At 35.7% G+C, this 22,651-nt stretch overlaps 1 protein-coding gene and 1 pseudogene across 4 annotated transcripts in view; both read right to left on the reverse strand.

Moving 5' to 3' along the window:
- Window positions 1-1,936: 1,936 nt before the first annotated feature.
- ZNF654 (zinc finger protein 654) overlaps window positions 1,937-22,651 on the reverse strand; it is a 60,223-nt gene continuing 39,508 nt past the window's right edge. For 3 of the 4 annotated variants that reach the window (XM_046648283.1, XM_046648281.1, XM_046648280.1), the window contains 3 exons: window positions 22,345-22,484; window positions 11,828-11,969; window positions 5,053-7,983 (listed from right to left, as the gene is read on the reverse strand). In XM_046648283.1, the coding sequence (XP_046504239.1) occupies window positions 5,512-7,983; window positions 11,828-11,969; window positions 22,345-22,484 (2,754 nt within the window). In that variant the 3' untranslated portion in view covers window positions 5,053-5,511. The other variant, XM_046648282.1, reaches the window with a different exon arrangement.
- Window positions 13,403-15,193, reverse strand: LOC124231480 (thioredoxin reductase-like selenoprotein T; annotated as a pseudogene).

Consider the following 22,651-nt stretch of genomic DNA (forward strand, 5'->3'; position numbering starts at 1 on the left):
CTTTTTGCTGAGGAAGACTGGCCCTGAGCTAACGTCTGTGCCCATGTTCCTCTACTTTATATGTGGTACGCCTGCCAGTGGAGGGCTTGCCAAGCGGTGCCATTTTCGCACCCAGGATCCGCACCAGTGAGCCCCTGGCCGAAGCAGAACATGCGAACTTAACCACTGCACCACGGGGCTGGCCCTCTGAATACTTAAGAAAAAAAATTTCCCTAGATTAGAGTGGTTTGGGGCCTTAGATCTTACTATTAAAATATCCATTCACCCAAGAGTAGTTATTTAAGTACTTATTAATAGGGGACTTCTTTAAATACCCTGGAAACAGAGAGTTTCCAAGAATGCTCTATGAATGTAAGAGGAAATCGTTTACCTTCTAGGGACATAGGATGTCCCAAATGTTGCTTGAGATCTGTGGTTTTCAAGCCTTAGTATCAGAATCATCTGGAGGACTTGTTAAACGACAGACTGGTGCCACATCTGACCAAACTTGAGCACTTCTAACAAGTTCTCAGGCGATGCCGCTCCCGCCGCTCCCAGGCCCACACTAAGAATCGTGCTAGTGGAGGATGACATCCACCAGCCGTCTCCACCAGCCTTCCTTCTGTCCCTAATCGCTGACCCTCAGGCAAGTCTGACCCCCTCCTGGGATGGACTGCATGCACTCATGCTCTACATCTCTAGGGAAAACCTCACTGCAGAATGGAAACTGCATGGCATTATGGTTTTAGGAGGACACCTGATTTTTCAGTCCCACCTCTCCATTTATTAGCTGTGTGATTTCAGTCATTTTTTAACGTCTCTGAGCCTTGGCGTCTAAAATGCAGTGTTATCTACCTTTAAGTTGTTTTAACAATTAGACGTTAACACGTATAAAGTAGCTGGTTCTTCTCCAGTGTGCAGCACTCATAAATAAGGCATGAACCTCTCTCCCATTTTTAGTTTTTATTCCATGTAACATTGGATTGCCTCTATTTCCTATCTTGATATACAGCCAAAACTTCTGCCCCTGTTATCAGTTGATTCTTGAAATCAGTATGGATCTTATGCCAGGAAAAGCAATCTAATCTGTTTACCTTGGAAGCGTATTTAGTAATATCTGATTGCTTCCCAGAATTCCTCAAGTTTCAGAAAAGAAAAGTGCAAAGTCTAGATAATTCCAATAACTTTATCTAAATACCTCAATACCTTTAATAGTCTCAGATCACACTACTGTAAATCAGACTGAGAATTCCAGATCTTGTAATATGTGCAAATTACTGTATTTAACACAATATCCATTCTTTCACTTGCAGTGCTGTCTCATCGCATCAGAGGCTCTTTTTCTACTTCAGCCCGTTTTTTCTAGTTGTGAGTTATATAGCCAATAGTGTGGGGGGGGTTTCCTTTTATTGAACCAAAAAAGGAGGAGTCCTCATGCCCAAGGACCTCACTTTAGAAAGATTATTAATTGGCTCAAACGTTTTCCCATTGAAAAGCTTTTGTAGGAAGTAATTTTCATCATCATTTACATATTTCAAAGTGACCTCACAGTCTTTGTTTTTCGTTTTAAGTTCCACCAGATTCTTCATCTTCGCAGAATTACCAATGTAGACAAATCCACCCAGTCTTACTTTGGGGAAGTGCTGGTACTTGTCTTCCACCTACGAAGTTTGCAGAGGATACCGTATCACACTGAAACCATTCACCTAAAATGACTTAGCAACCAGCCTGTCACCAACTTGTAATTCCTGCGTATGGACATTAGTTGAAATAATGTCTATTTTGTGTAAATTTTTAGAGTTTTGTTTTTCTGTAATGTTTTAAAAAAAATCAATCTGAATATGGTAATAATATTAAGTGAAATATATCATTCTCTTATGAGACATAATAGAAATTACTTAGTATCTTAAGCCTGACTCCTTTTGAAGCAAGGTGCTACATAAAAGTGAACACTTCATTACCAAGGACAAAGTTTTATTGAACAAATCTATGTACAGTACAAAAAATTCTTGAAATGAGACACTACTGTTGATTTATTGCAGTTCAATGGCTCAGTTTTAATTTGTACTCTTATAAAATGCAAAGTAAAATAATTTAATGTTCAACAAGGAAGCACAAATTTCCTTTCTTGCTGAATCTGTAATATCTTTCACATATTAACAATTCCAAAATGCATATGCAGCATTTAGTCATTCTGAAAAGGTGTTTTACAGTACCAAATAAATTAAAAAATAAACACTATCATCCCTTTTAGGTTTTTCATCCATACAACAGTTTAAACCAAACGTGAAAGGAGTACGGCTGAACCTTCAAGTGTGATTTGAAAAGAATCACAAGCTCAATGTTATAAATTATCTACCTATTATATAGTTGGTGGTTTAAAAAAAAAAATGAACATGGCTAAAGCCCAAAGTACCAGTGTCCTTGTCCACGGAGATTCCCCTTTTCTACCTTCTCCATAATATCTGAGCAGCAAAAATTCAGATTTGCTATTTCTTGACCTTACTGAAGCATAGCAGAAAGTTAATATTTAATGTTGTGAAGGAAATTTTTATTTAAAAGCAAAGGATTGAAACTTGGTCCATGTAAGATAATACATGCTCAAACTAAAAGGAATAGAAGCGAAAAAGAGACCAATCTGAGGAATAAGAAGAAAGCTTCCTTTTCTTCTCAATCTCAAATCAGAACTGTTGGAAGTTTATGCACCCCATAAAAGCAAAATGATGTAAGTTTATGTTTTATAGGACATACATAATAAAGTGTACATATTCTTTCAATAGCAATTATTTGAGAAGTATATAAAGAGGTTAGAACAGTGTGGTCAAACAGAATTTTATAAAATACTCCTTGATTTAGTTATGTATAAATCGATTTGATCTCAGTCTTTCAGAAACAGTTTTCCCTTAGCAACACGAAAGTAGAAATAAAACCTCAAAGACAAAAGAATAACAAGTAGACTATGTTTAAAACATCTTGCAAGATGATGAGAATAACAATTTGCAGACATGGATTTATGTCAATCGTTAACAACTTATAAAAAATAAAAGGTTAAAAATGTGGTAAAATGTTAAGTTGTAATTTTAAACTTCTGGAAAATGTACAAAGCAGAAATTATCTTAAAAAAAAACCCTCCATTGTCCAAATGAAGTAGTTTTTAAACAGACTTTTTATTACATGATGTATTTTAGACTGAACTGAAATATCACCCAACTGTTCTATTTTTAGTATCAGGAAGTATGGAAAACATGTTCTTTTTAAGTTGACCTCAAATGATTTAAAAATCTGAGTTGTGTTTACTTATCTATTATTTAAATATAAATTCCACAGCCTAATGTAGGCTATATGACAAAACAAAAACCTAAATTTGACTAGAATGGACTTACGACTCTCAATTGCATAGTAGTGAATGCCCATTAAAAATAAACTAGTGAAACTGGAAAATTTTTTTTTAGATATCTGACCTATCATGACCTGAAAATCCTAATTTAATAAAGTCTGGATGCTACCCTGGAAGAAATGTTCCACTTTCTTAGTAACTTCATTCAAGAAGCTTTAATATCAAAAAATTTGTAACAGTAGGGTCTGATGAGATTAACTGCTTTGAACAAAAATGTATCAGCTGGAATAACTGGAATATTTGGTTGACATTGCTACACCAGTAGCTCCATTTCTGAAGAATTTGTCTTTGCATTTTTGTTTATTTTATTCCTGCTATAGATTAACAGACTACTATTAGGTAAAAGATCTTTAAGCTTCCTCTTTTAGAGAATGTACAAGTGGAACACATCTAAGAGGGTATTTTAAAAAACATTTTTTGTTTTAACAATTTATTGACTATTAAGATAAAATCTTCCTTAGGAAAATTACTGGTCATCAAGGAAAATAAACGCATCAATATATCTTTATCATGTTCTTGCTGTGCAAATTTTTGTGTAAATTTTTCCTTTTATATATAAAAATTACTCTTCAGACCAAATTCATCATTAATAAATAAGAAAGTATGAGTCATATGGCTTATTTTAGAATTAACTCTTCTAATTGAATAAAACCAATGAATTCTTGACCTGATTCTTAGCTGATATATTTTCTTACAGCAAGTTATTTTTATAGGACTTTACTTAGATAACTCACATTAATGTCTAAAGGACCTTACTATGAATCATCAAGCAATGTCCTAACACAACTCTATATACAAATAGAAATATCCCAGTGTGCTTATACCATTATTCACATTGAGGAATTTGCAATTCAGTGTTTTCCTTCAACTAGATAGCCTTTAATGGTCTTAGATTCCTCCCATCGCTCCCCAAAGTTACTGATGGTACTTTTGCCATTTAATTGACACTGCTGCCTTTTAAATATAACTCATTGGTATTACAAAAATGGAAAGTGGAGCACTATTGTCATTTTCTTTTGTTTTGTAATTTTCAATGCTGGCGTGCCATTCATTGAACTTTGACCTGTCTAATTAACCACCTGGAAACAACTTACAATCTTTTATGGATAACATGATGGTAACTCAAGTTTTATTTCCATGTATCAGTTTCCAAATTATAATAAACCAAATAGCAAGGTTCCTTAACCCATGTTTGACCAGAAGGGAGGACAGAACCTCATTATGCATGACAAGAAAACAAATCTCATTTGTAGAACACTTTAAGTTGTTTATTGTAAACCAACCCTACCCCCTTTTTTATAATGGGTTAACTTTTCCCTTTCGGTAAGGCCATAGCTGGTTTTTCTTTCTGACTAGTTGTCTGAATATATTTCTCACATAAGCGAAACTGAACATGCTGCTATTAATCATCATCTACTTTTTTAAAAGTGTGGTTTTCTGGATAACTGGTACTTTGGGAGTTTTGTAATAACCCTTTTGGAGTCTAAACCAGCACATCTCTGGGAGTTATTCTAGAAAATGTGCTTTATCTTTATCTCTAGAAATCCGAGACCGCTCTAAAATTAAGGCCATCAAGGAAAGAGCAAACTGATGATGCATTTTCTTGTAGTGCTTTGTTCACACTACGGCTTGATCGACAGATCTTTCTGAAACATTTTTATCAGGCACCTGTAAAACAGAACATGTCTGTTAATTCAAATTTTATAGATGTTCAACTGGAATTCTACGTCAGATTCCTGTTTAATTTATACTTTTACTCATTCAAAGAATATTTATAATTAGAAAGGCAAGCTCTTCTTTTGCTCAATTTTGTTTTTCAATTATTTTCTGGTTCTTTCTTAGTTCTGTTTTTGTAACAGAGACTCAACTTTCTTCAGTTGATATTCTGGCATGCAGATGAAAAACATTTCCCTCATAATGACTTTGTTTCTGGAACTTTTATTATATGAAACTCAGAATGAAGAAAAGCCTTAGACACAGTGAAACAGTATGATCAGAGTATGAAACACTTGTGTTCAAGTTCTGGCTTCCACAAGTTCATAGGCCTGTGCCTATACAAATTAGTTAACTTGTGAATTCAGTTGCTTGATCTATAAAACAGGAATAGTAATATCACCTCATAGTGGTTGTATGAATTAAAGGAAATAAAGTATGGGGTAGTGCTTTATTAACTGACATACAAATGTTAATTTTTTAACCTTATAAAGATCTATGGCATTTTCTATTTCTACAGATATACCTACTGAGAAGACAGAAGACTTACTTTCATCATCTGAATCAAATCCAAAGAGTGTCTGACATTTCTTTTGTGCAAGGTGAGCCTCAAGTGCTTCTGCATTACAGTAGGTGGTCAGGCATTTGCCACATCTCAATCTTTTCACTGATTTTTTACAAACATTATCTTGATCAGAACAGGCATCTACTCTATCAGTCAGAAATTTTCTGCGTTTTGGCATACTAAGGTACCGTTCATCAAGGTAACTGGGAGGCAATGGTCTGACATATGGCTTTGTTAAAATTAAGCCATATGAAGTGTGTTCAGTTGTCAGATTTGGTTTGGAGGGTGCCTGAGATGCTGGCAGGGTATTGTGTTCTTGTGGTACAACACTGGGTAAAATGGAGCCATTTTCTGTCCTGATTCTATTTGTATCAGTTTTCAAAGCAGGATCTGATGAAACTAAAGGTGTCTGCTCTATTCCACTGTGTCCATTGACTAAATCACTAATACTACAGTTATTTTCAGCATTTGGCTCTATGTCAGGCATCTTTTGGTCTATCAAGCTTATATCAGAAACAGTGTCATCAGAATGTTCATTTCCATTCTGAACTAAACTGTCTGTTTTCTTTTCCATACTTTCTATACACGTCTTTGGTTCTGCAGAATCTTTCCTTGATTTGCTAGTAGAAACTGGCAGACTAACAGTTTGTTTCTCATTACTAGATGAGTCTTTTTCCTGACGATTAGGATTTGTGTCTGTAAGAACATCCCAAAGAATTGCTTCACTTGGCTGTGCAGATGATTCTGGTGTTTTACTTAAATAGTGCTGAGCTTCATGTTCATATAGCAGAGGAAGATCTTCGAAAAGCTCATGGCATTCTGGAAAACTACACTGAGCTTGAAAAATCCTGTGACTTTTTGTGTGCTGAGCGAGCTGGAATGGCAGCTTAAATGACTCATTGCAATTAAAATGCAAACAAAAGTACGCATTTGGATAGCTGTGTCTATTAAGGTGATCTATAAAATGTTGAGAATCTTCAAACTGCCTCTGACAAAATTTGCATTTTCCTTTGCTCCACTTCATTACTGTTTGCCGCACATTTAAATCAGTTGGGTGAACAGTCCTTGCATGTTTATTTAGAAATCCAATTCTTTTAAATATCCTAACACAGCCAAGAGCAGGGCACTTAAAGTTTCCTTCTTGGTCTGTAGCATATATGTCTTTCGGGTGGCACACAGTTCCATTGATTTTATGAAGCACTGAAGTTTCTTGATTCAGGTCATAATCATCTTCTTCATAATCACCTTCTTCGTCCTCTTCCTCCTCATAGTCATCCTCACATACAGGTAAAGGTTCTGCGACTTTATTTAAAGAAGCATCAGGACTGCCATTTTCAATAATGTTTTCAATGTCTTCTGATACACTTATGGGAATTTCAGTGAATTCAGCCACATGTGCAGGGATGACTTCTTTGTTTCCATCACTGGAAACAGTAATAGTTTCTACTTCCAAATCCTTATTATGAGAATTCCCATTTTCAAATGAAATGAAAGAATTGGAACAATTTATTTCTTCCAAAGCAGGGATTTCCTGATCCTCCTGCTGAGGTGCAGCAATTTGCTGTCTCTGTATTTTCTTAACATGATTCTTTAAATGCTTCTGCATAAGTCCTCTGTTTCGAAATTTCCTACCACATATTACACATGAAAAACTGCCCTTTTTCTGATGAGCCTGGGCATGCCTTACAATGTGCCCACCTAGAAATTCTTTGTTACATAACATACACCGATGTCTTGGGACACTGTGATCTACTTTGGAAGCATTAAGAGCTGTGAAGTTTTTCTTTGTATTAATATGACCTTTAGGTTGCACTCCAGGTATCTCATCAGAATCAAGCTCTCCAGTGCTCTGATCTGTAAGAGAGTCAAGCCCTTTATCTAAGCCTTGCTGTTCCACCGCCTTTTTTAGATTACCTGTACAATTTTCCAGTGTACTTTCATTTAGAAATCTAACTGCTGATTTATCACTCAGTAAAGCCACACAGTTTTTCTTAATCATTACGAAGTTCCAGAATTCAGGATCAAAAAACAATCCCTTTTTCAAAATTGGAAGTAATTCAAAACGAACACGATTTTGAACACTACTTGTGCCTTCATTATATTCTTCATCTGGACGTTTGTAAAGCTCTTCAACAGTATGATAAGCTTCCAAGGAGCGCTCAAGAAAAAATATTGAGAGTGCACAAATCCTGAGAATCTCCAAATCATTTGGCAAAAAATGTGCAATTGTTTTATAAATTAGACATTTAGTTTTGGGATCATCATGAAGGTCTAGCTGTAGAGCACAACCACATATTTCAACACAAATTTGTAAGCCTTCTTCTTCAACCTGTAAAAAGAAAAATATTACTACTAAATACTTTTTTAAAAAATTATTACACTAACTACTTTATCTTTTTAAAATACAACTCTGAAATGAAAGCTGAATAAACAGTTTTCCAAATGTGCAATTTTCTCATTGGGTAACTCTATTTTTTGATATATAAATAAATCTTTTTTTTTGAACTTGAGAATAATCTGGAAAAGATGGGATTTTAGCTTCCAAATTAATCAATTTTCAAGTTTGACAAGCCCTACTAACTATAATTCAAAATGCTTCAGAACCATATGGTGATTCAAATACAAAATGCTTCCATAAATTTATGGTGATTCAAGTTTCTTACAAATCTTGCCCCTATTTATTATTTTAGGTATCCAACCTCACATTCTGTGGCAGAAGGGTTAAATTATATGTATTTAACCACATTTATCAATGTTTGATGTAAAAATAAAAATAGATTTTGAAAAAACTGCTTATGGAAACTCTTTCATGAAGCTGTAGTAAATAATATGACTTATTTTATGTTTTCAGTAATATTATTTATCCAACTAAGGGAAAAGTGTGGCCCACATGAAGAGGGCAAGTACAATCTTTACAAATCTAATAAAGTATCAGAATAATGAACCTACTGGAAGTTATCTGAAAATCATTCAAGCTTTGAAACTTCTACTGATGACTGAAAGATAACTGCATCAGCTTTTACTTAGGAACTTCTTGTCTATCCATCTTAATTCAAGTTATAGATAATGCCTCCAATGATTTGGAATGATATAAATGCTTGTTTGAACAGAAAGAGACACAGTAATAATATGTCTTTAACATTGTGTGTGTGAGCATCATACTGTTTGCATATGGTATATTAGAGAGGACAGGGAGGAACACTACCTTTCCAGCCTCATGTCCTCTTAGTCCCTGACATGCTGGGTAACCTGGCTTAACTACTTACAGCTCCACAAGCAGACCTTAACCATCGTATTCCCACTTTATCTAGCTGGTAAATTCCTGCTCATTTCCTCTTCATTCTTTGTGAATCACTTCTACTCTGAAAATTTCTCTCCTCATGCATTCTGGCCCCGGCCCTGGCCTAGAATTAAACATTCCCTATTCTGTCCACTGAGAATAACATACTTACTTCTAAAATGCATGTACATATTGTTTTATAACTATCTGTGTATGCCCCAATCCCCTGACTTTGAATTTCCAAATCTCTGGGACAATATCTCATTTTTTGTATCCTCTTATGGTTAACACAGAAGTTGGCATATAGTGTGACCTTGGAATAAATGTTTGCAGAATGAATGGGATCAAATCTATTCCATTGACTTTAGTTTTCTCCTAGAAATCCATCATTTCCAGCTTGGAATACTTTTCTGAATTCAAATTTCTTATTTCTAATTGTCTCTTACAATTAGATATTCCCACCTAGATTTTCCAGATATAGCAAATTCAAAATCCACTGCTTCAAAACAGAATTCCTTTTCTTTATCCAAAGTTCTATCTACACCCTCTCTCTTGACTCATGAAATTATAATGTACCCAGTTGCCCAAGTTTAAAAGTTTTAGAATTGGGGGACAACCTCATGGCCAAGTGGTTAAGTTCATGTTCCACTTCAGCGGCCCAGGCTTTCCCCAGTTTGGATCCTGGGCACGACATGGCACCGCTCATCAGGCCATGCTGAGGGAACGTTCCACAGAGCAGAACCAGAGGCACTCACAACTAGAATATACAACTATGTACGGGGGGGGTTTGGGGAGAAGAAGAAGAAGAAAAAAATATTAATGAATAAATAAATAAATAAAGGGCCATCCCAGTGGCGCAGCAGTTAAGTGCGCATGTTCTGCTTCAGCGGCCTGGGGTTCACCGGTTCGGATCCCGGGTGTGGACATGGCACCATGTGGCAAGCCATGCTGTGGTAGGCGTCCCACATATAAAGTAGAGGAAGATAGGCATGGATGTTAGCTCAGAGCCAGCATTCCTCAGCAAAAAGAGGAGGATTGGCAGCAGTTAGCTCAGGGCTAATCTTCCTCAAAAAAAAAGATTGGCAACAGATGTTAGCTCAGGTGCCAATCTTTAAAAAGAAAAAGTTTCAGAATCATCACAAAAAAAGGAAACAGGCTTCTTCCTTACCTGAAATCTTTTAATGATTCCTATTTATATTTAGTGACCGAAGTTCCAACTTTTAGTATAGCATTCAAGTCCCTTTAGGATCTCCAGCAATTCTTACCCCCAACCCCTGCAGTCTCTCTGAATAGTTTCATCTCCTACACACTTCCCCATGTTTCACTGCTACCCTATTAATGCCACTGGACAGTTCTGAGAAACAAAAATGAGGCAAAAGTACTCTATAAACTACAAAATCCTCTACAAATGTTAGTATTATCTTCATCTAGCATTCAAAACCCAGCTTAAAGCATCCTCCTCTGTGAAGCCATCTGTAATATCTCCTTCTTCTGAACTCTCATAGCATTATCTGTTCCTCTCTTCACAACACCAAGGGATGCAAATGATCTATTCCATCAGATAAAAACGTTTTTAGTACACTGTAAACAATTAAGCACATTTTTAATATTTATTTCATCTTTGAATTTTTCCTCTTATAATATATTCTTAGGTTGACCAGACATACACAACAAGAAAGCTCTATGATAATTGCCTGAACTTCACCTATATTGTAAACTTTCTATAACGAAGTCTCTCAATTTTTGGTGCAAATAAGAATCACATGTAAAAAAAAGATATATGTACGGCTACATCTTTATTTTTTGTCAAGTCTTACAGGTGATTCTGATGCACTTCAAATGTTGAGAAGCATTCTATAGCATAGTTTGTTTTTTTCCCCTTTTTGGTGGGGAGAGAGGTTAACTTTGATGATGCATTTCAATGACAATTCACTATTTAATAATGGAGCTATTAATGTAGTCAACAAAATAAACAGGAAACAAAACAAAAAAACCTTCTGACACAATGCTGCCAACTTTCTGTCATGGGAATATGATTACTATGTGGTCATACCTCTAATGAGCGATGTGATAATGAATATGATAAACATAAATATATAAGGAAAAATTAAAATCTATTATTCTGGATGCCTCCTTGTGTATTTAAAAGTGACCCACATAAGGATTCAGGTAAACAGAGCCACTTAAAGTGTAGGCTAGGTCCATCTGTTCTATCTCTGCGCTCAAAGTTCTGCTAATACCCGAGGGGAATGTTAGAGGGTCTGCAGAATCTACTTTCACATCTATGTAACAGTCATACAGAGAACTGTACGCACCTACAAGTGGCCCATGAAAAACTTGCTTCACAACTATTTTTAAAAACAGGTAATGTGTTTTTACTATAACTTCAAATAAACTTTTTAAAACTTTATCCTTAAGTTTCAAAAGTACCTCACAATTCATTATTTCTTTTCACCTAAACAACAGACTTAAAACTATGAATTCTATTTCTCTACGACAGGGAGCAAGTGTTACTTATAGATATACAAAGTTCATTTGCAAATTAGTTAAGATTCTACAAACAGGACTTAAGATAATGTTAAAAGTGAAACTTATTTAATTACAAGAAAAGATAATAGCTTTTTATAGAAGCAACTATTCCCATGTTAAATTTTAAGTAACACTAAATTGGCTTCCTCTTTTTTCGGTTATTTTCATTTATGTATACTCTTTGTACCATGTTAGGAGTTTGAGGTTTCGGGGGAAGGGAGGATGTAATATACGGAGAATGCGGCCTTCAAATCCTCCTTTCTCTTCAATTTTATAATCAAACAAATTTTATAAGAGATTCAAGTTTCAGTGAACTGTCATTTAAATTTCATTTAAAATGAAGGGATAAATATATCCTATTTACCTCATCTTTAATGATTTTCATGAAAGGAAATATGACTCTCACATTAGTTGCTGTTCTTAAAAGCTGGTAGCATTGATCTACAAAAACTTGTTTTGAAGGATTAGACTTAAGCTGAAGTTTACTCCATATGAAAATCAACTCCCTGTAAATGAGAAAAAAAAGAGAAATATCAAAAATACAGCTTATTCAAATACAGACATTAGCTATCTTTCCCTGATTCAGTAGTGCCCTGACTGGGAGGTACACAAAATGAGCATAAATGGATGCTATGCTAACCTCCAAGTACTTCTGCTACCTACGTGGGACTAACAGAAGTTGGTTCAAGATCAGAAATGGCAATTCTGCAGTGGTAAGGGATGAATTCCAATCATATCATGACAAACCTAAGGCATCTCTAGTACTCAATCAAAACAAATTCTAATTCTAGTGTACCAATATTAATGATATTACTTTAAAAAAATAAACTTTGGCCTTTAATTAATACCCTATTTGCAAATTTAGAAATCACTGTTGTAGACTTTCTGCAAAGAAGAAATGGTTCCTATTTTTCATTTCAATCTATTAAGTTACCAATAGTACTACAGATTAAAAATATAAGTATATTATAGTACCGATTCTAAAATTTTTTTTTGCCAACTTTTTAAAATTAACGTAACAAATAATTTCTTCCATAATAGCAACTGTGCTAAAACCCCAATAACATTAGCCAACTTGCTGTCATGTTCTATGGTCTTCTAATTAATATAGCACACAGACATTTATAAACTACAGAGCCACATCAGTTTGTAAGCAACTAATAAATTTTGAAATGTTAGGAATATAGTAAAACTACATTCTAAATAATTTTAACTTTCCCTTTTTCCTTAAATTTCCTTTTGTATATTCAAGCTTTCCACTAATTTTTTCACTAGACTCAATTAAATCCTACATTTAAATATGGCCAAAGAGAAAACAACAATATTGAGATGGGTGTCAACAAAATAGCTGACTTTTATCAGAGTCTAAGCCACTTAAAGCTATTCTCCAAAAGAAAACTTATTCACCCCAGGCTTACAGGGAAAAAGCTAGCCTCGAATCTCAGGTTCTTCATTCCTGACCTGTCAGTACAAGGGAACGTCCGAGGCTCAAGGCTGGAAGGGCTAAATGCCAAAGGCTGTGTCACCAGTGGAATGTCCCTCAGCTGAAGAAAAGACCTGACACACTGGGCAATGTGTTCAACTTGCAGAAGACAGGAGTCTGCACTGGTACCAATCAAGTTAACAAGGTTTAAGCCCTAGTCAAAGATAACAAAATGTTACCACACCTGAATAATAACCTCTAAGCAACTTCCAGCTTACACTGCACGGACTCTCGCCACTACATGAACTTAGGGAACAGCTGCGTAGTCTTGAGTAGAAGCACAAGCCGTTCAATCAATTCTCTGCAGTGACTGATTAGACTGACTTCCTGTCAGCTGGAGACTATACTATGTTCACAATCATGATCATTACAACATGCAGTCAACAAATACGCAGTGACAAACCAAGTACAAGGTGGTGGACCCAATGTTGAATTATCTCCTAACTTTTCCTCAAATCCCTTTACTGCCACTAAAAAATCTAGACCCACCACTTCTAGTCCTATATGAAGCTGAAGTATGACTGTTGCTATATGATTATTTTTCTACATTGTGGTTCTATTTCTGCTAAATTACTCTTACAGTCTTTATCAACTTAAATTGTTTTTTTTTTAAACTATCTTTTTGGAACTCTGGAAAGATATTAAATTCACTGAATAAAATTTTTTCAATTTTGTTCCTCAAATATAATAAAAGTGATATATGTTAGACAAGTTAACTCCATTCTCCTAATATTAATGTTGTAATGAGGTTCAACTGAACTTTTCTTAGTGAGGCAAGTTTCAACTATCCTAAAAAAGGTAAATGATCTATTATTTGTGTGTGAATCTAAAGTGTGTCCCTTATGAAATTATTTATCTGTAGGTAAAAAAAAAAAAATTTAGGCAGACTGTTAAATATAATGTTAACAGGTATGGTGGGCAATAAATTCAAACTTTTTATTTAACTTACATCTGCTTAGCTTTTTTTTAAGTATAAAGGCTCAGTTAATCAACTCATTAGACTAGTCAAGGCAAGACGAACTACATAAAGGATTTAAAAAGTGGTTGGTCTTTTAGTAATTCTCTAGTAATCACACACATACACACACACATACACACAAACTGGTAGGAGTACTCTGGATATAAGATTTCCCCCTATAATCGTGTATAATGCACTGTTCAGTCTGCAGTATTTTGAAAACTGTATAAATTGGACATGACCAAATTAGAGATCTCTAATAAACTCTTATAAAGTATTTTGGGACTTCAGCTGTAATCCCCAGATGACTGATTTTAAACTATAAAAAAGGAAAATTCATATAAAATCACAACAGATTTAACAGACATCTTCAAAAAGAAATCAAACTGTAACTCAATTTTCTATTTTTTAAAATATGACTAAGAAAAAAGGGGTAAGTGGCAATGTCTACATTTTAAAAAAATTATTAACTGAGTGGATTTGGAGAAGACAAAAAACGCTATACAGTATTACTGCACTCCATGAATGTGCAGAATTCCAAAATGTGCCAGCACTAAAAAACTGTCTTGCATTGAGGTTTTCCAAGAGGTACAACGAGCCTGCCAAGAAAGCATCGGGTCTGTGCTAGCTTGCTGTCTTCAGTACAGGCCTTCATAATGTCAGTCACACTGCTCTTGCAAAAATCCCTTAATGTAAAAGGGTTTTCAGTGCTGATAGGTGGGGCTATGATCGATGATGTGGGATTGGATCCATATGCACACTCAGCTTCATTTCATTGTCAAGAATTTGAACAAGCTGTTGCATGGATGGCAGGTGACCAGATTCCAGCTTAGACCACACAGGTACATCATTCAAAGTTATCTAAATGCACCTGTTGACATACACTGGTTCTCAATCGTGTTGCTTAAGAAGAAGACCATCATACACACATAGACCTTATTTTCTTGGCGCCACTGCCAGATGCTAGGAGCTTACATGCCAAAGAAAGCAAAAGGATCCTTGCCAACAATTAAGCCAATTAATACTATTTTGAAGACTGACAGGAAAGATGCTGTGTGTCTATATATTGGTTGAGGGAGGTAATTCTCTCCTTCAATGCGGATGTCCGGGTACCGCTGGCTAATAACTCGCATGTACTCCTCAAACACCCGCCTGTAACCTCAGGAAACACAAATCTGGAACTTGAGCATCTTCAATCTCTTGCCAGGCATGCTGCCCAGGCTGCCTGACACATCACCGCTGCGGAGCACGGCCGACACCACCACCACGAGCAGCAGCAGGAGCCTCATGGCACCGGAGCCACCTCGGCTGCCCGTGGACAGAGACTGCCTGATTCTAAAATTTTGTTTTGGATCATCTATTCTTCCATTAAGATGCAGTACTTTTAAATGGACAAACTACTGGCCATTCAATGTTTTTCACAGGTAGATCCTTTCTAAAATATGGCCAAGGTTATCAGATGAACAAAGTAGGAGCAGTGGGTTTTGAGGCAAAGAAGATCAGAAGATAATAGTTGATATATTTGGATATCACATTTTACAAAATTAGAATTCTTTAAAACGTATCAAAAAAGTTATATAAATCATCATAATTTAAAAAGCATTAAATTAATTGATGAAAATGTTTTTAACACAATGTGATTTACTGAGTATGTACTTTGAGCCCAGAACATACAGCTATTAAATCTAAGAACAGCCTCACCACTATCGTGAAGGTGCACATAGGCTACTTAGTGAGCCAATACAGAAAACACAAAACAGAAAATGATGTCAAGTAACAGAAGAGGTAAAACCAAAATTCCACCTCCATTTCATATTAGCTGTGAGGATATCCATAAGTTTCAGTCCACCACTCACCTTTTTTTGTACACATAGTCCTTTAGAAAGCTCACTAGGTTTCACACCTTGCTCCCAAGTCCCCAGCTGACTTCTTTCCCAATTTCTATGCCTGGGTATTTCAATTAAGACTTCCTTCTCTCACCTTAACCCATACAGAAGAAATAATATTCTTGCAAAATTGATTATCTTTTCCTACATCATTCAAAGACACTAAACATTCCTCTAAGCTGTTTATTTTCTGCAGTCTTTATATTTCGATTATATTTTTTTGTTGCTGTTGTTGAGGAAGAGTCGTCCTGAGCTAACATCTGTTGCCAATCCTTTTTTTTTTTTTGAGGAAGATTAGCCTTGAGCCAATATCTGCTGCCAATCCTCCTCTTTTTGCTAAGGAAGACTGGCCCTGAGCTAACATCTGTGCCCATCTTCTTCTATTTTTCTTATATGTGGGATGCCTGCCACAGCATGACCTGACAAGCCGTGCGTAGGTCTGCACCTGGGATCTGAACTTGCGAACCCCAGGCGCCAAAGCAGAATGTGCAAACTTAACCACTGTGCCACAGGGCTGGCCCCTAATCTTCCTCTTTTTTGCTGAGGAAGATTCGCCCTGAGCTAACATCTGTTGCCAATCTTCCTCTATTTTATATGTGCACCACTGCCACAGCATGGCCACTGACAAGTGGTGTCAGTCCATGCCTGGGAACCGAACCCGGGCTGCTGAAGCACAAGCACACTGAACTTAACCACTAGGTCACCAGGGCTGGCCCTCGATTATATTTTTGCCCACAGCCATGCCATTCTTTCTCAGTGCTACCACCTTTAATTTTATATACAAACTTTTACAGGAGTTGCTAAACTTATCTGTTTCCAGCCTTCCAAATAATTTCATTTAGTGCTCATTCAATATGCTGTATATAGTGTTAACAGCAACAGAAACACAGGTTTTAAAGTCAGAAGGACCAGGATTTGAATCCTGGGCACTCTTCCAGCGGTCTCCTCACTGTCAGTTAATGTGCTTCATTTATTCTCACTTTTGTTTATGATGACCACTCTACATGGAAAGTATTTCTTCATTTCTAAGATGAGCTTATTTTTCAAAGTCCATCTCAAGTGCCTCTTCTTCATGAATACCCCAAACTAAAGTAATAACTACTTTAGAACAGATCTTACCCCTTGTACCGATTTCACACCCATCATACACTTCCTTGTTTATATTTTGTAGGTCCTATTTCCCCAACTATTAATATACTGTACATCTCAATGACACATTATAGAGTGGAGGGAGTGGCAAGAACATGAGACTGGAAATAAGAGAGACCTACATCTCAATAGGGCATTATAGACTAACTGGCATGGCACTACCCAGTTGACAGTGAGCCAGCTTTTTCTGGGAATAGCCCTAAAACACAGGGTTGGAACCCAGTGGCCATGTCTCCTATGTGACCTTCCTCATCCTCCTTAAGGTATTAATTCAGGGGTAGGAAACTGACCTGTCAGGCCAGTCAGAGTCCCTGGAATGTTCTCAAGTCTAAACTAGTTAATTAGACATAAGATGGGGACTGCTGGCATTCCTTCTGGTCTCCAACAGGAAAGACTGAAACCAACTGGCAGAAAAGAGAAACAACTTTTTTAAAAAATCCTAGCAATCTCAATGTCCCTGGTAGCAGTTGTCTTTGAGGACCAACTATATCCCTGCTCTTTTTGTAGCTCATGTCATATGCCAGTACCATTTCAATAAATACTACCTGCTCCCTAAACTAGTTAATTAGACATAAGATGCTATCACCTGCAAACTGACTAGTATAGATTCCAACTCCAGTTTGTTATTAGCTGTGTGACTTTTATCTCTTTTATCCACAGTTTTCTTATATAAAAAGAATTAAGAGAGATAAGTGAAAACATGTAGGTGAAATGTCTGGTATACACTGATGTTTAATAAAGTGCTAGTTTCCTTATTCTTTCCCTATCTTGATAATCTTCATAGTACCAAGCAGTGACATTTATTCAATAAATATGTTAATCATCTGAAAGCATTTAAAGGAAGCCTCTTGAGGAAATACATTAAGGGAAATTCTAGACATGGAATGAGGTAAAAGATGATGTTACACGTTCTAAATAAGGGTTGTGTTATGTACAAAGGGATACAGATGGAAGAAGGCAAACAAATCAACTGTGTTTAAGACACTATGGCATATCTCTGCAACAGATTTAAAGATAAAATATGATTGTTGGAAATTATGGCACAGTATTCCATTGAATATTACACAAATTAATGTTTAACATATAAGAAATATATATATTTATTCTCCAACTTGTTCCAAAAAATAATTTGAGACACCTTACGGTGTACGATATATTTTTTTTCTTTTATGAAGAGAGAGATCTTATTTCCCTTTGTTTCTGTTAACTCAGGAGGAAACCTGTAAACAAATGTTAATTCCAAGATCCTAATAAACTTGCCAGGAGAGGGCTACCATTATGGATTTTAGCTTTCCAGCAGGAAAAGCAGAAATCTCAGGATTTGGTTATGAAGCTCTATTTTGATTGAACTTATTACAAAAGGGATCTCAGGTTTTACTTGTATACTAGATTTTGAAGGAAAAGAAAAAAACAAAAAGCAAAACACCCTGAAAACCACTGAGAGTCGTCTTTGTTAAGACCAAAGGAATGTTTAATGAAGCTCACATTTTCTTTTCAAACAGAGGGTCCTTTAGAAAACACAGCACCAATTTGTTATACAAACACATTTCCCAGGTACTAACTACTAATACAATCATCAAGTTATCTAGTTGCGGGAAACAGGCTATCATGGGGTCTATGGCCACCCTTAAAACATAGGTTTTTTTCATATTTGACCCATTTATAGTAAGTAATGTTTAATAACTGAGGCTGTGAGTAAGGCTGCCTGGGTTTGAATCCTGGGTTAGTTATTTACTAGTTGAACAGCTTGGGCATGATATTATCTACCCCACAGGACTGTTGGAATAAATGAGATAATGCATATATAAAGCAAAGACTATAGGAAGCACTCTGCAAATATTAGCAGCTACTACTATTATTAGTATTAGTGATGGTGAGAGAAATACAGTTGGTGTCTTACTCCAGTGGCTTGAGCTAGAACAAAACTGGATTGTCAATCAGGTTCTATCCACAGAGAGGGGAGATGAAGGGTAAGCTGGTTTCATAAGGAAGGCCAAGATGAAACAGACAACACAGACGTGGAGGCTGAAAAGAATCCTGCTCTTCAAGTTACAGTGAAAATCAACTTTTAGAAGCAGGAAAAAGGATGCCAGTATTCAAAAATATGGAGAAGAGGTAGAAGAAATAAGAGGGCAGGCAATGAGAACTCAGCCTACTCAAAAGGAAAGGCAAAGAGGCAGGCTAAAGATTCCTTTCCAGTTAGGCAGCTCGGAGTCACACACCCAGCTTCTATTCTCAGACAGTGACTATGGCCAGAAGCAGGAAAGATAGGTACTGTTCTATTTTTAAGGTCCTTCCCTAGAGAGTAGAAATTGGTTGGCCAAGGGAAGAAGAAAATAAAATATGTTTTCCTGGTTTTTATTTGTTTATACTTGATTCTAGTTTACTTATGAGTATATTAAAATGAAATGACTAAAGATACCCTGTTTAAATAGTTTAATACAGCCAAGGGCAGAGAATATTCATATCCCTGTAGGAAAAGATCTACTATAAGAGTCATGACTATATTCCGTTTCGGAATAACTACATATCAAGAAATGATAATACTTTGAAAACTATTTTTAAAAAAGTACGTCTTACCACCGCCTCTTGATCCTCTTCTCTAGTTGAAATTCCAATTTACACAGTAAATTTCTGAATAAGACTTTGCATAATCTAACTAAAAGTATACTCCCCTAAAAGATAAGTCCACTAGTCTCTAGACCCAGCTCTGCTACTAATTAGCTATTTGACTCTGAGTCCGAAGATTTTAATCTATAAAACAAGAATATTAAATAAGTTCATCTTTAAATCCTCCTTCGAGTTATTGTTTTAAATATCTAAGAATTTAAAATTTGAAAGCTTTGATTAAAAAATGTTTATAGACCATATCATTTCAGATTATTATGTTCAGCAAATGAACCCTAGTTTTCCCTTAAGAATTAATGAAATGTCAAAGTGGTAGGGTTTTTTTTGTGTGTGTGTACTAGGGGAGGGGAGGCAGAAGTTATTAGAATCTTTTATACTTATTATTCATGATTTCACTGAATAGCACTTGAAGGATAGGTACTAAAAACACTCATACCACATTCTAAATTACATGATTTATCCTACTAATAACATATCCTACTAATAACATTTAAGTAGTTGTTAAAATGTTGAAAAAAACTAGTATTCACACAATACCATTTACATCAGAACCAAAAAAATGAAATACTTAGGTATAAACCTAACAAAATATGTACAAAATCTTTATGAGGAAAACTACAAATCTCTGATGAATGAAACTAAAGAACTAAACAAACAGAGAGATAATCCATGTCCATGGATAGGAAGACTCAATACTGTCAAGATGTCAGTTCTTCCCAACTTGATCCCAGACTCAATGGAATCCCAATCAAAACCCCAGCAGGTTATTTTATGGATATCAACAAACTGATCCTAAAGTTTATGTGGACAGGCAAAGACCCAAATTAACCAACACAATACTGAAGAAGAACAAAGTTGGAGAACTGACACTACCCAACTTCAAAACTTACTATAAAGCTGAAGTATTAAAGACAGCGTGGTATTGGTGAAAGCATAGACATATTGATCAATGGAACTGAATAGAGAGCCCAGAAATAGACCCACATAAATACAGTCAACTGATCTGTGACAAAGGAGCAAAGGTTAGACAATAGAGCAAAGACAGTCCTCTCAACAAATGGTGCTGGAACAACTGGACGTCCACATGCAAAACAATGAATCCAGTCACAGACCCTACATCCTTCACGAAAATTAACTCAAAATGGATTATAGACCTAAACATAAAATGCAAAACTATAAAACTCCAAGAAGATAATGTAAGAGAATACTTAGATGACCTTAGGTATGGTGATGCCTTTTTAGATATGACACCAAAGACATGATCCGTGAAAGAAATAATTCAGTAGCTGGACTTCACTAAAATTAAAAACTTCAGCTCTGTGAAAGACAATGTCAAGAAAATTAAAAGACAAGCCACAGACTGGGAAAAAATATTTAGAAAAGACACATTTGATAAAGGCTGTTATCCACAGTATGCAAAGAACTCTCAAAACTCAGTAAGAAAACAAACAACTCGATTAAAAAATGGGCCAAAAACCTTAACAGACACCTCACCAAAGAAGGTATATAGATAATAACTATATACAAATAAACATATGAAATATGCATATAAACATATGCAAATAAACATATGAAAAGATGCTCTACATCATATGTGATCAGGAAAATGCAAATTAAAACAATAGGATACCACTACACACCTAACAGAATGGCCAAAATCTGGAACACTGACAACACCAAATGCTGGTGAGGATGTGGAGAATGGGAACTCTCATACATTGCTAGTGGGAATGCAAAATGGTACACTCACTTTGGAAGACAGTTTGATGGTTTCTCACAAAATTAAACATAGTCTTACCATACATTCCAGCAATCATGCTCTTTGGTATTGACCCAAAGGAGCTGAAAACTCATGTCCACACAAAAACCTGCACACAGATGCTTATAGCAGCTTTATCCATAATTGCTAAAACTTGGAAGCAAGCAAGATGTCCTTCAGTAGGTGAACAGGTAAATAAATTGTGGTTCATCCAGACAATAGAATATTATTCAGCACTACAAAGAAATGAGTTACCAAGCTATGAAAAGACACAGAGGAACCTTAAATGTATATTACTAAATGAAAGAAGCCAATCTAACACACTGTATGGTTCCAACTATATGACATTCTGGAAAAGGCAAAACTACAGAGACAGTAAAAAGATCAGTGGTTTGCAGGGGTAGGGGTAGGGGCGGCGATGGGGGTTGGAGGAGATGAACAGGCAGAGCACAGAGGATTTTTAGGGCACTGAAAAGACTGTATAATATTATAATGATGGATATATGACATTATACAATTGTCCAAACCCATAGAACATGGAACACCAAGAGTGAACCCTAAGGTAAACTGTGGACTTTGCGTGATTAAGTGTCAATGTAGGTTAAAATTCATAAAAATGTACCATTCTGGGGAGTGATGTTGATAATGGGAGAGACTACGCATGATGTGTGGAGGCAGGGGATATATGAGATATCCCTGTACCTCCTCAATTTTGTTGTAAACCTAAACTGCTCTAAAAAATAAAGTCATAAAAAAAACCTAACATTCCAAATTTAATTTAAAACATAACTGTTTCATTAAAACACAAACATTTACCCTATCAATTACTGGTACATGATCATATTCTTTTGTAATCTTTAGGTCTTACAACCTACTTTGTTTCTTACACAGTAAATGAAAAAAAAAGTGTCAACATTTTCACATAACTTTTTAAAAAATATAAAGTCCAAATTCTGCCAACCAATTCTCCTTCTGTTCCTCATCTTACCATTTCAGTTTCTTCATTAGGAACACTTACCAGATACAATACATATCCCCATTCTGGAGCTGTGGAATAAGAAAGGATTCACAGAGTTGCAAGGCTAACATAGTCTTGCCTTCTTTTTCAGTGTTACAGATGATATCAATTCCACTCTTACAATCAGTTTTCAATAAATGCTATAAGAGGAAAAGAAAAATCAGTTCATACCATTAAAAACATCTAAAAAGCTAGCTGCAATAACTGTTTAAACATTCAGAAGAAATTAGATTTCCAGTTTTATTCTATAAAAATGATGAATTATACAGAAACATTTTCATGATTTCATAGTTTCACTATATAGCAC

Source organism: Equus quagga, chromosome 21 (genome assembly GCF_021613505.1).
Source record: "Equus quagga isolate Etosha38 chromosome 21, UCLA_HA_Equagga_1.0, whole genome shotgun sequence".
NCBI lineage: Eukaryota > Metazoa > Chordata > Mammalia > Perissodactyla > Equidae > Equus > Equus quagga.